Source organism: Phragmites australis, chromosome 13 (assembly GCF_958298935.1).
Source record: "Phragmites australis chromosome 13, lpPhrAust1.1, whole genome shotgun sequence".
Taxonomy (NCBI): domain Eukaryota; kingdom Viridiplantae; phylum Streptophyta; class Magnoliopsida; order Poales; family Poaceae; genus Phragmites; species Phragmites australis.
Window position 1 is genome coordinate 28,628,139 of NC_084933.1, and position 12,268 is coordinate 28,640,406.

Genomic DNA, 12,268 nt, shown 5'->3' on the forward strand with positions numbered 1-12,268 from the left:
AGAAAGAACTGGATTATTTACATGTGATAATCATGCTTTACAATGTGAAGTGATGTGTGCTTGGTGCGTGTGCGTGTAAAACATTGTGTTCTTGGGAAAACTCTAGAGTAGTGTTGACGAGGGTGAGTAAGGTGCCCCACGAAGGTGGGAACTACCTTGGAGCAAGGTTCGCCTTTGTGGTGTTCTTGCTGGGAGATTCTTGCCTCGGTCATATAAGGACCGGTTCGCTGTGACATCTCACCTAGTATCCACTCGTACAATCACATGGTCTGTATGGGCAGGACTTGACTTAACCCCTCTGACTCAGTGCGGTACCCACCCGGAGGCCGGTAGTGGTAATGGGAACTAGGAGAAGACTTGGGTAGTGTGTAGCCCAAGGTCTGGCTGGTGATATTGTTGAGGCTATGTCAAAACCGTAGGATTGCTAAGTGATCTTTCCCGTGAATCTTCTAAGGCCCCTGGTATCTTAGTGCCCCATGGGTGGATATTGTGGCTTCGTTGTGAGGTCGTTGCGTCTCGTTATGACGGCTTCACCAGTTGCTAAGGTGGGAGCCTGTGGATATCTTGTGGGTAAAGTGTACAACCTCTACAGAGTATTAAACCTATCCGGATAGCTGTGTCCTCGATCAAGGATATGCTATGGTTTTGTCACAATGATTAGCTTTTCGGCGTGAGTATCTCCTTGGTGTGTGAGTGGGCTGTGTGCCCGTGTTTTCGAAAAGAAGGATTTTAGCTTTGTGCCCTAAGCCTCCTGAACTGTGTGTCCACTGGTAAAGTCTTGTGGGAACTGGCGGGACGGGTGTATCTCCCCCAGGGCCGTCAACCCTCGTAAGCTCAACTTATGTGTTCTCTTCGGAAATGTTTTTATTGAAAGTTAGTCTTTGTAAAATGAATCTTGCATCAATAAAACTAGCTTTCCGTAAAACCTAAAAGACTCTATAGCCTTATCCTTGATCGACCTTTAAGCATCTAATTTTTCCCCTTGAGGTAGGACTTGCTGAGTATCTTATGTACTCACACTTGCTAATTGTGGATCCAGATGATCTAGAGGCTGACTTCGTCGAAAGAGAAGATAAAGATTAGAGAAGCCGGTTTCGTCTGCACTCAAGCTACCTGTAGGGCTTGGATCGCTTTTGTGTGTTTTCGCTATGTTTTAAGGGTTTGTTAATTTATGCCTTCGGGCTTCTGTTGTAATGAACTCTGTATTGTACTTTATTATCGTATTTATTCGATGTATGACTATAATATCTATTTTTGTTGGAGTTTGTGCGTACCAGCTACTGATCAGAGACTGGTATGAGCTACACGAGGTGACCCCAAAGAGGGTCCGACAAGTTCACTGTTTCCGGACTGTTTTGTATGGATGCAGCTTCTGTTTGACATCGGATGACAGAAGCCGGAGTTTATATTGTGAATCCACGTCTTGCGCGCTTTATTCGGTAACTTTATGTGCGTGTTATCGCAGACCTAAAATTCGTCTGGATCATATGTGCTTGATGACTCGAAAAAAATTAAAAGAAAAACAATCGATCCTTTGCAACGTTAAGTGCGCACGAGAGCTGATGATTTGGTATGATGTACTCGAGCAGCTTAACCCCATCGGCGTCCAGGGCGACGGACGGCTCATCCAGAAGCCATACCTGGCGGTCGATGGCGAGCAGCCTGGCGAGCTGCAGCCTCTTCCTCTGTCCCATGGAGAGCATCCTGGCCTTCTCGTTCATGAGCCTGCCGAGCCCCATGAGCTCGATGGCGGGCGCCGACCTATCGCCGGGCTTCGATCCAAAATCCCCATTATCTTGCCATTTTGTCCACCCACGGTGGCGCGCCATCTTTTTTAATTCTCATTTTTCAGCTGACGTTACGTGCCTCCTGCAATTCTCATCTCGTCTGTCAGTTGAAATTACCAACGGCGACATCCCAACTTCCCAAGTACTAGTTCCCCCACACTACTTTCATCATCTACTCGCCTTCATACTTATCTTGTGAATAAACTAAGCTGCCGACAGTAACCAGCCCCACCGAGGTGGTGGTGACCGGCGTCCGGCCATGTCGGCGGGCGACAGGAAGAAGACGGCGTGCGTGACCGGAGGGAACGGGTACATCGCCTCGGCGCTCATCAAGATGCTGCTGGAGAAGGGGTACGCCGTGAAGACGACGGTCAGGAACCCCGGTCCGATAATTCTCTCCCATCTCTTGTTCAGTTCAGTATTAAGTGAGTGACTTGCTTAATTAGGCTCTGAGCTGTGATTCTGAAACCCCCAGATGACATGGAGAAGAACTCCCACCTCAAGAGCTTGCAGGCGCTTGGCCCCCTGACGGTCTTCCGCGCCGACCTGGACGAAGAAGGCAGCTTCGACGACGCCGTCTCCGGCTGCGATTACGCCTTCCTCGTCGCCGCTCCGGTGAAGCTCGCGTCCGAGGATCCAGAGGTGCACAAACGTGACCACGAATCTTCGTTTTCACATCACCATGGTGCTATCACTACCTATTGTGATGGGGGTGCTGGCTGTTTTCACGTGCTCGATTTGGTGAATTTCAGAAGGATCAGATTGAGCCGTCTGTCCGAGGTACTCTGAACGTCATGGGTTCGTGCGCGAAAGCTGGGACGGTGAGGCGCGTGATCCTGACCTCATCGGCAGCCGGAGTCTACATCAGGCCGCAGCTGCAAGGCGACGGGCACGTCCTGGACGAGGAGTCCTGGTCCGACGTCGAGTACCTCACAGCCGAGAAGCCACCAACCTGGGTCTGTACACCCATGCTCTCAGGATACATGCATGTTCACTCTGTCCTGAATCCGACAACATTTGCTGACGAAGTAGGGTGCCGTGTTTGGATCAGGGATACTGCGTGTCGAAGGTGCTCCTGGAGAAGGAAGCGTGCAGATTCGCGCAGGAGAATGGCATCAGCCTCGTCACCATCTGCCCCGTCATCACCGTGGGTGCGGCGCCAGCCACGAAGGTCCGCACGAGCGTCGTCGACAGCCTCTCCTTGCTATCCGGTGAGTGAGTTCCAACTTCCAAGCGCCAAATGATGACCGAAAGATAGCCTAGCCGCTCAGCTTGGGAGTTCCGGTGTATGATCCATGCATGGTGGTTTTTTTTCTTTGCGTAATCTTCAGGCGACGAGGCAGCGCTCGGCGTGCTCAAAGGCATCGAAAAGACCTCCGGCTCTGTGCAGCTGGTTCACATCGAGGACCTCTGCCGCGCCGAGCTGTTCATCGCCGAGGAGGAGGCGGCCGCGGGGAGGTACATCTGCTGCAGCCTCAACACTACCGTCGTCGAGCTCGCACGCTTCCTGGCCCAGAAATACCCGCAGTACAACGTGCAAACAAATCTGCTGTAAGAATCGGATCCAGAGCTCTGAATTCTGACACTTGCTTTGCACTGACCATGAGTGATTCAATGCTTGCACTTAGCAGCACCGACGATCAGCTCCTCGAGAAGCCGAGGGTCCTCCTTTCGTCGGCGAAGCTGGTCAGGGAGGGGTTCGAGTTCAAGCACAACAGCCTGGACGAGATGTACGACAACGTCGTGGAGTACGGCAAGGCCCTGGGAATTCTGCCCAACTGATCATGTGATGCTCCTCTGCTTTCGATCGATGATCACAAGTCGGAACACATCCCCAAATCATGTATTCTCAGAATAAAAGTCTATGCTACTAGTACGCCGAACTGCAGTTGTTCTATCTACCTATTATCTTAGTATTTAAATATTAAAAAAACTACCACATTAAAAAATTATCAGTTAATAGAAACAAAACTAAACCACTTATCATTATGAACATCTAACGGTCTAGATTAAATAAAAAATATAAAAAAAAATAATAAATAGTTAAATTTGAAATTAAAAATTATAGAAATTAATAGTTCTATTTCTGTACGATTTGGGAAGCAAAATATCTAAATAAAGAGTCCAAATAAAATAAAATAATTTATTAATCAAATTATTGTAAAATTATTTAGAATAGAAAAAAGAAGAATCCATAGAAAATATAGTCTTAGGAAAAAAATCAAATTATTATAAAAATAAATACTTGAATAAATAGTCTAATCAAGAAACACCGTGTAGCTCAAGTTTATCGCATAAGTAGGCAGCAGACAATGTACAAACCTATTTTGATTTTAATTACACTTCCTACACTTGACATAAGATTTTGGTAGTCGATAAAAACGTATACGAATCAAACCAATATATATACGATTCAGGTACAAGTTTGGAGCATAAATATTTTTCTCTTCCTCTAACATATTTTTTTTATCTCTTTTAATTTTATATGTTTTGTAACTAAATGATACTAACCTTATAAAAAAAGATAAAAGACTAATTTTTAATCAAATGTTATTATGATATAACGAGACTAGTTGAGTTATTAACGTGAATCAACTTGCTAGTTCACATATAACGTGCTTCTGTACTTGTCACATAGACGACGGCGACAAATGTATTGCCCAATATCACTTGAAAACTAAAGATAATTACTTTCCTAGTTCTACACGTGATCTATCTCCTACTTGAAACCAAATACATTTGACATCCTCTTGAAACTAGCAATTGCACACTGAAATCAATCTAGTATATAATAATGTATGGAAATTAAATATTAGATGTTTAGGTATAGAAGAAAAATAATAAGAGATTGAATGTATTTTTAGAATATATATAAGATAAATATTGGATATCTAGATTTGAAAACAATTAATGTGATATTAAATATATTTTTGGAATGAGGAATAGAGAGAATATTTGCACAGTGACTATTTTATCAACTCGGATGGATAATGAAGATCATTCGATTCTACTACAACTTGTACATTTTATATAAGTATAGACTATAACTAAAATAGTTCTAATTAATCTATACCGTGATTACCTCCGGTGAGATCCTTTCCCCATACAAAAATTGTTGCGATAAAGATCTGAAATTGTTCCATGGACAAAAAAAAAAGTTCCGACGAAGAAATCAAATTGTTCCGCGCCATTTAGCTCCCCACCTACTCTTCTTCTTCCTCTTCTCTGGCATGGAGACGAGTTTCACAGTAATTTGCACATTAAATCTGTAGTTTCACGGTAATTTTTTAAATTTGTTGTTTTTAATACAGTGACACGCTAATTTTTTGTATTATTGTGATACAACTTATTAAATATGTATACTCTCTTCATGTTGAACGCTCTTCCATTGCACCGATGCTCTTGAAGCCGAATGATGTGCATGCATGGAAGACCTAGCGCTTGCAATGGAATGGACTCTTCTCCCGACCGTGCAGGAAACGGGCTGCGAGAGCCATTCGTATGATCTGCTCAGTGACTTTGGTCTGGTCTAAATACTCCAAAAGAAGTAACTCGATCCTTGGAAATCTTCTAATCTAAACTATAAAGGTGTGAAGCCTGCAACGTCTGTTTCCACCCAAAAAAATTATACCCACATGTACCCACCACTCCCTCCACTCTCAGATCTGTAACAACTTGTAAACATCTCACACATCAAGGATCCAAATTCAATCATGTAAATATGTTTACACATCCAAAGGATCATATTGATTAGAGTAACTTTTCCTCACGGCGTTGAATGCACCATCGAATCTACCCTCTCTTTCCTTATTGACAGTAATGCTAATCAATTCCTCGTGATTTCTTTCCAAACCAAATGACTGCTACCTCCTGGCGATCTCTTTTTCTGTCCCGTCCCTATCCTTCCCTCCCCTCCGAACCCCGCTCTCCTGCGGCCGTCCTGGTCTGCGACCACCATCGACGCACGACAACACCACCTCGCCACCGTCCCGTGCCCTTCCAAACATCAGAGGAACCCTCGCCGCCGCCACTCCGCGCACACCCTCCCGTGCCCGTCCCTCGCCACCGCCACTACGCGCACACCCCCCGTGCCCGTCCCTCACTGCCGCCACTCCACGCGCCCTTCCCCCATGCTCGTCGCATCGCCGCCCCCATCCCACCTCGAAGTCGCGCGGCTACGAGCTAGCTGCCGTGGCCGCCCATCGTCCGCCGCGATCGAACGTCGACGCTGCGCCCCTCCTTTGCGGCGGTGATCCGACGCCCCTCCTTCACAGCGGTGATTCACCTCGACGCCGCGGCGATCATACGCCCCTCCTTCGCGGCGGCGACCTCCCCCTCCTGACTCAGGTCTTCATAAATTTGGAAAAGAATGTGCTCTTATCATGCGCATTCATAAATTTGGAAAAGAAGGAGTTCATCAAGCAGTTCTCTGAAATTTCATCAATAAGCCATCTCTGAAATTTCATCAATAAACCAGCGGATTTTGTTATCTGGTCCAGCAGGTATTTCCTTTGTTGTTGCATCTATATTCTTTTTCCATTGATTTAAATTGAGGTCATTGAGCCTTGAGGTGGCAGTGGCCATGCTTGTTTGGAAATTATCCCGATGCCTATTTTCCTGTATTCGTCTAATTTTTCTACTATGATGCATTTAGGTTCCGAAAAACCGCCTCTATTTCTCTAAATTGTTTGCTTCTGGATCCCTTCTTCTGGCAATATTTTTGAGGTTTTTGTGAGTGATTGAAAGAGGGCACAAGTATCCAATGTTTTCTTGCGCCTCAATCGATCATTTAAGACTAGAAAACAATTATTGAAGTACTCACGAGTTCTGGCTGCTAAGCTGCATAACCTTCTAAAATATTAACTGAGTAATTGTGATAGTGTTGGCTTTTTGAAGAAACCAAATGTGTGACAGTAAAGCCGGGAATGCACCATTGTTGGACTATATGCTCCATTGTTGGACTTGCAGCCGTGCCTGCCATATGCTGACATTTTGCATTGCAGAAAGTAGAATGGATCTAAACTTCCGAAGAGCTGATAGCTTGTTAGTACTTAGAAAGCCTTTTTGGTGTGTAAACAATGCAAACGTGTTTTCTTATGCTCTGTATGCCTACTGTGATATGTTCGGAACAAAGAGTTGACATTTCTTTGCAAACTCGCTGCTTTTGCATTGACATGTCTATGTTTGCATTTTGAGAAAAGGTTAAATTATCGAGCCAATTGATGTGCTGATGCCCAGTCAATTGTTTTAGATGGTTCTGTGTGACAGTATCACGGTACTAGCATGAGAAATTGCCTACAAAAGAACATAGTACAGTAGTGATGATTAATCGATACCGAGATTTCCCAACAATTATTTGGTATAGTCATGCTGCGTCCAACTTCCAAATTCCAAAGATGATCAATTCTTCCAGGTAAGTAAAAAAAAGGTTCAGGTGTATTGTTGCTCATGTAGGTAAATGCTTACGGAACAATTGCTGAATACACTGAGAAAACAAAGAGGAAAAGAATAAATATTGGACACTAGGGTCTTCTGTATGACTTTGAGAAATGAGTCTTCTGTATGATTTCTCAAAGCACCACTTTCTGCTGTTACTGACCATTACTGATGCACTACATCTGCCTGAGATTTGAAATAAGATTCAGGTGTCACTTCCTCACTTGCCGTCATGCAGGTATTAATTACAGAACAGTTGCAGGTGACAAGGCTTCAAGCAAAGGCAATAGCTGATGGTAGACAGAGTAGGGCATAGGGTAAACTGAATAACTCTTTTTTGTGAGTCGATTGATGATTATTTATATCTGGCACTATTATATGTAACTAACTTCTGCCTGCAGAAATTTGCATATTTTGTTAGTTCTGAACCTCTGGAAGAGCTTATCTGATGTTACAATGGCAGAAACAACACAAGGGATGTTGTAGTGGTAAATGAGTGTGACTGACTGACAAATGAACTTGTAGAATCCAGAGCGAAAACCGCATCACCGCGATGTGATAAGGTTACTTTGCTTCTTATAATTGGTAAATGATCTATCGGCTGGCACTACACAATCAACTAAAACTTTGGCATGCCTGCTTCTGTTTGTTGTGTTCTTATTGCTGTCTGTCTGGTGCGGTTATGTCGCTGAAGATTGTACGGCGTGAGTGTGACCTCCATGTTGTTAGGCCTTAGATGTGCAGTCATCAGGGTATTTCCATTTAGGAATCTCTGAGGATTTCTTGTTGGTTTTGAGCCACCATCTTGAGGTTTCCAGAATGAATCTCAAGAACCGGCACCATTGGCAGGCTTTTCTCGTTTCTGTATTTGCGATGGTTTGTATTGGTATGTTTCCATTTGAAATGCAAAATCAGAAACTACATCGTTACAGGAAGTTGCTGCTCCAGTGATCAATACATCCTTATCATGGTTGTCTGCCAATGGTGCCATATGATGTAGTGATGCACAATTACAGAAGATAACACTATCACAATTGTTGGACAGTACTCCTCATTATGCTATATGCTCCATTGTTGGACTTGCAGCCGTGCCTGCCATATTCGTTTTGCTATTTTTTTTATCCGGGTTTAATTATTTTCCTAAACGAATATTTTCCTACGTTAGCGATTTCATTGATCGTTGTTATGTTTAGGCATCATACAGGTGGCCAGATGTCACAGGAAGAAAAATGTAGAGAGCATCGTGAGTACCAACAAAAGTATCGTCAGCGCATTGTTGGACAGTACTCCTCATTATGCTATATGCTCCACTGTTGGACTTGCAGCCGTTCCTGCCATATTCGTATTGCTATTTTTTTATCCAGGTTTAATTATTTTCCTAAACGGATATTTTCCTACGTTAGAGATTTCATTGATCGTTGTTATGTTTAGGCATCATACGGGTGGCCAGATGTCACAGGAAGAAAAACGTAGAAAGCGTCGCGAGTACCAACAAAAGTATCATTAGCGCAAGAAAGAGGCATCACAGGATGAAAATCTTCAAATGGATTTACCCATTCAGATATCACGAGTAATGCCAGGTATTATGTTACCCAGCTCATACTACTTCCACACCCTACGCAATATTGTATCAGCAGACGATTGATTTGGCCATCCACTTTTTTAGTCACTCCAGCTCTAACGAGTATGTCGCAAGTTGAATGTCGGCCACATTCATCGCCGAACCCTAACCGTGGATGTTATCCTTTTAAAAACATCACAAATATCATAAACACAGGTACCTAGATTCGTTGTCCTTATAAATATTCAATGGTGCGACACATTTGAGAGTTTGTATTGAAGTGTTTGTGTGTAAAATAGGTGGCCGAGAAAATGGTGCACTGGTTGGTACTTCGTCGCCCATTGAGCAGCCACATGTAATGAAGTCTACGAGTGGCCATGGGGCCCAACTGACCGAAAAGGAGATAGATGAAAAACGGCAAAAGCGGAATGAGTACCAGCGTGGATATCGTCGACGCAGGAAAGAAGAAGCATCAGCCAGGGTCGATGACATAAATTATTACAGTCGAATGCGAATTTCTGCACTGTCCACACCAGGGCAATCCCATGAAGGTGATATTATATTCGAATGCCTAAACATTTGCAGTTTAAGTAATCAGACATTTGTAAAGATTGAAGTATCTTGGGCACAGGTGGATTGCGTGGTACTCATATTAATTTAATTGGAACAACGCAGTCTGCACTCACTAGCATTGTCGCGATGGGGCAATCACATAATGATGGAGGTGTTTTTTTAGTTCTAGATGATATATATAGCTGTTGTTTGGTTATATATATAAACAATTGTATGATTTTTTTTAATTTTTTTTTTTTTGCAGGTCCAAAGCATGGTACTCAAGCTTCCCAGATTTGGATGGCTCACTCTGCACTCACTAGAATGCACACACCAGGGCTATCATGTCACAATAAAGGTGACTGCCATAGTTGTTTCATAGCTTATTTTATCTAAACAAGTTTTGGCAAACATCTGGTTTGGTTTATTGGTTCATAATTGCTGTTATCAGCCGACGGAGGCATCAGATCACATGCACACTATGAGGGTTTCAAGACTCTATTTAGGGACGTGACCAATACCATCTCTTCAGGTAACACAGTACTTAATTTAAATTGTATTAATCTGAAAAAAATATGCTGTCTACGTGATCCTAAAAGCCCTTATTTACTGTTCAGTAGGCAAAACCATGGACGACAAGGAGGGGGATATTAAGGGGGATAGACGGCTGTATATGGTGGATTATCGCAAACGAAAGAAAGCCAAAGCGACAACTGTTACTGAGGATCCACATTCAGATGCAACCCCACATACGAGGACGCCCGGTACGGTACATGGAAGCATTTTGCCCCCTGCTTTTTTTAAAACAAAAATTGACAATATAGTATTGATATGTCATAATCATGTTACATCAATTACTGGCTGTAGGAAAGGAAAATTCATGTACTCATGGACCTGGGAAGCCAGTTGGTACAGACAGTGCTACTCCTTGTGAGAGTGATGGAGATAATTGGCTCCATAGAAATAATTCATACCTACGGCGAAACAAACCGCCAAAAAAAGCAGTTCCGGCTGTGGACGTGCCTTTGGTAACTCCTTGTGAGAGTGATGGTGATAATTGGCTCCATAGAAATGATTCATATGTATGGCCAAACAAACAGCCAAAAAACGCAGTTCCGGATGTAGATGTTCCATTGGTCAATGTAACACCACCGACTGGCCCAGTTGGTGATAGAAAATCCGAGAGTTTTTTTTATTTTTATATGTTTTCGATTAAAAAATTAAATAAATAGACTCCTGATAAAATAAATTACAAAACTAGACGCCTACCGCTCTCTCAGTGGGTCCTTACCGCCCCTTGAGAGGGCGGTAAGCATTCCCAAAGCCTCTTACCGCCCTTTCAGGGGGTGGGTAGGCTTACAGCCCTCTGAAGTTAGGCTAACTCCAGCAAAATCCTTAAAAATGATCGGTATTCCTGTATGCTACTGTAGAGGCTATCGTATTCATAGTATGTAAATTTTGTAGTACTCTCTCCTCAACACTGCTTAGAGAGGATGATTATGGCTCCCAAAGACAAAATGAGAGTAATAGAATATACGAAATAAAGTAGTTGGAGATGAAAAATAAAAAATAGTATAATAATATTAAAAAAATACTATAATAGTATTATAAGAAATAAAATTTTAAAATATCTATGTAAGACGACCTTAACATCGCTGAAGGTACGCGGCATCTTCCATTGCCGGATGTCGGATGTCGAATGTCTCGAGGACTGCTCTTCTGTTCCGTCCGGTGAAATTGACCTGCCGGTGGACAGCGGTCGGTCCCAACTGCCTCTCTCCGGATGCCCTCTTACAGATTTTGTGGCCATTGACATCCCTAGCCGCAGAAGATCCCTCCTAGCACTGTTTCGAGCACGAGCACTGAGGTCATCGCTAACGTCGGTCCCACGGCTCATCGACATCAGCCAACGCCAAATTTGCTACGCGCACCTGACAGTTTTACATACAGTTCTGTTTTGGCCAAATATTGTTGCGCGCAACCAGCGGAGCGTATCAAGAAATTTGCACGCACAATCTTTTTTTAGCTGAAAATTACTACTTGCACTTACAACATACCATGAAGTTTTTTCCTTCCGAATCAAACATATTTTTTACCTATAATTTTCCTTCACCATGTCATTCGATAAATTTAATATTAAGAAGTTTAATATCAAAATTAGTTTTTTCATATGATAAATTCAAATGAAAGTTATTTACACCAAGTCATTCTCTAGTACTAAGTTAAAGTATTGATTGAATTTAGATAGTATTCGTGGTGCATAGTATTGATTGAAGTTTCAGAGACATTCTGTTCATAAACTTTTTTATAAGAATTTTAAGTCAAAATGAGGTTTGTTGAATAATGCTTCAAACTAAGTGTTCTAGTAGAATAAATCTCATCAGACGCCTGTAAATGTAGTAACTTGTATTGAGTACCATCGTAATAATATAATCATCGCATATGGTTTTTATCTCTATATTGAAGATTTTTTCATATAATATCTGTGCTTTCAAAAAAAGATCCAAATTACAAGATCCTCGTTATCATCTTAGGTCATCTCCAACAGCTACCTCAAATTTTCATCCTAAAAACAATATTACAGCATCCTCTATCACTATTACAACATCCCTTATTTTTTCATCTTCAGCAGCTACCATATTTTCTACCTTCTACTCCTCTTTTTCTCCCTCCGATCCCGCTGTCAGCCTCTGTAAACAGTAATGCTACAGTGATGTGTACTGCTATAGTTACCGAAAAATACAGACCACCCCTCTCTCCACATCACTGTAGCAGCAATGTAGCACCAGATGAGGTAGCTGCTAGAGATCGATTTTCAGTGCTGGAGTTGGTGCCAACTCCAGCAAAGTCCTTAAAAACGATCGGTATCCCTGTATGCTACTGTAGAGCCTGAATCTGAGGCTATCGTATTCATGTGCACCACTCCAGTTGA

The 12,268-nt window shown here is 42.8% G+C and overlaps 1 protein-coding gene and 1 long non-coding RNA gene across 3 annotated transcripts; both read left to right on the forward strand.

The window, feature by feature from the left end:
• The first annotated feature begins 1,652 nt into the window (after nucleotides 1–1,652).
• On the forward strand, nucleotides 1,653–3,670 carry LOC133888998 (anthocyanidin reductase ((2S)-flavan-3-ol-forming)-like). 2 transcript variants are annotated; one of them, XM_062329425.1, is made up of 6 exons: nucleotides 1,653–2,170; nucleotides 2,263–2,429; nucleotides 2,540–2,743; nucleotides 2,839–2,998; nucleotides 3,119–3,338; nucleotides 3,416–3,670. In XM_062329425.1, exons 1-6 carry the CDS (start codon nucleotides 2,047–2,049, stop codon nucleotides 3,567–3,569), a joined length of 1,029 nt encoding a protein of 342 aa, XP_062185409.1. In that variant the 5' UTR covers nucleotides 1,653–2,046; the 3' UTR covers nucleotides 3,570–3,670. The 2 variants fall into 2 exon arrangements, with proteins under 2 accessions (XP_062185409.1, XP_062185411.1); XM_062329427.1 differs by having other exon boundaries at nucleotides 3,419–3,670.
• Nucleotides 3,671–9,602: 5,932 nt separating this feature from the next.
• Nucleotides 9,603–10,094, forward strand: LOC133889000 (uncharacterized). The gene is made up of 3 exons (XR_009903850.1): nucleotides 9,603–9,694; nucleotides 9,788–9,868; nucleotides 9,954–10,094. It is a non-coding gene; the product is annotated as an uncharacterized LOC133889000 (long non-coding RNA).
• Nucleotides 10,095–12,268: the final 2,174 nt, after the last annotated feature.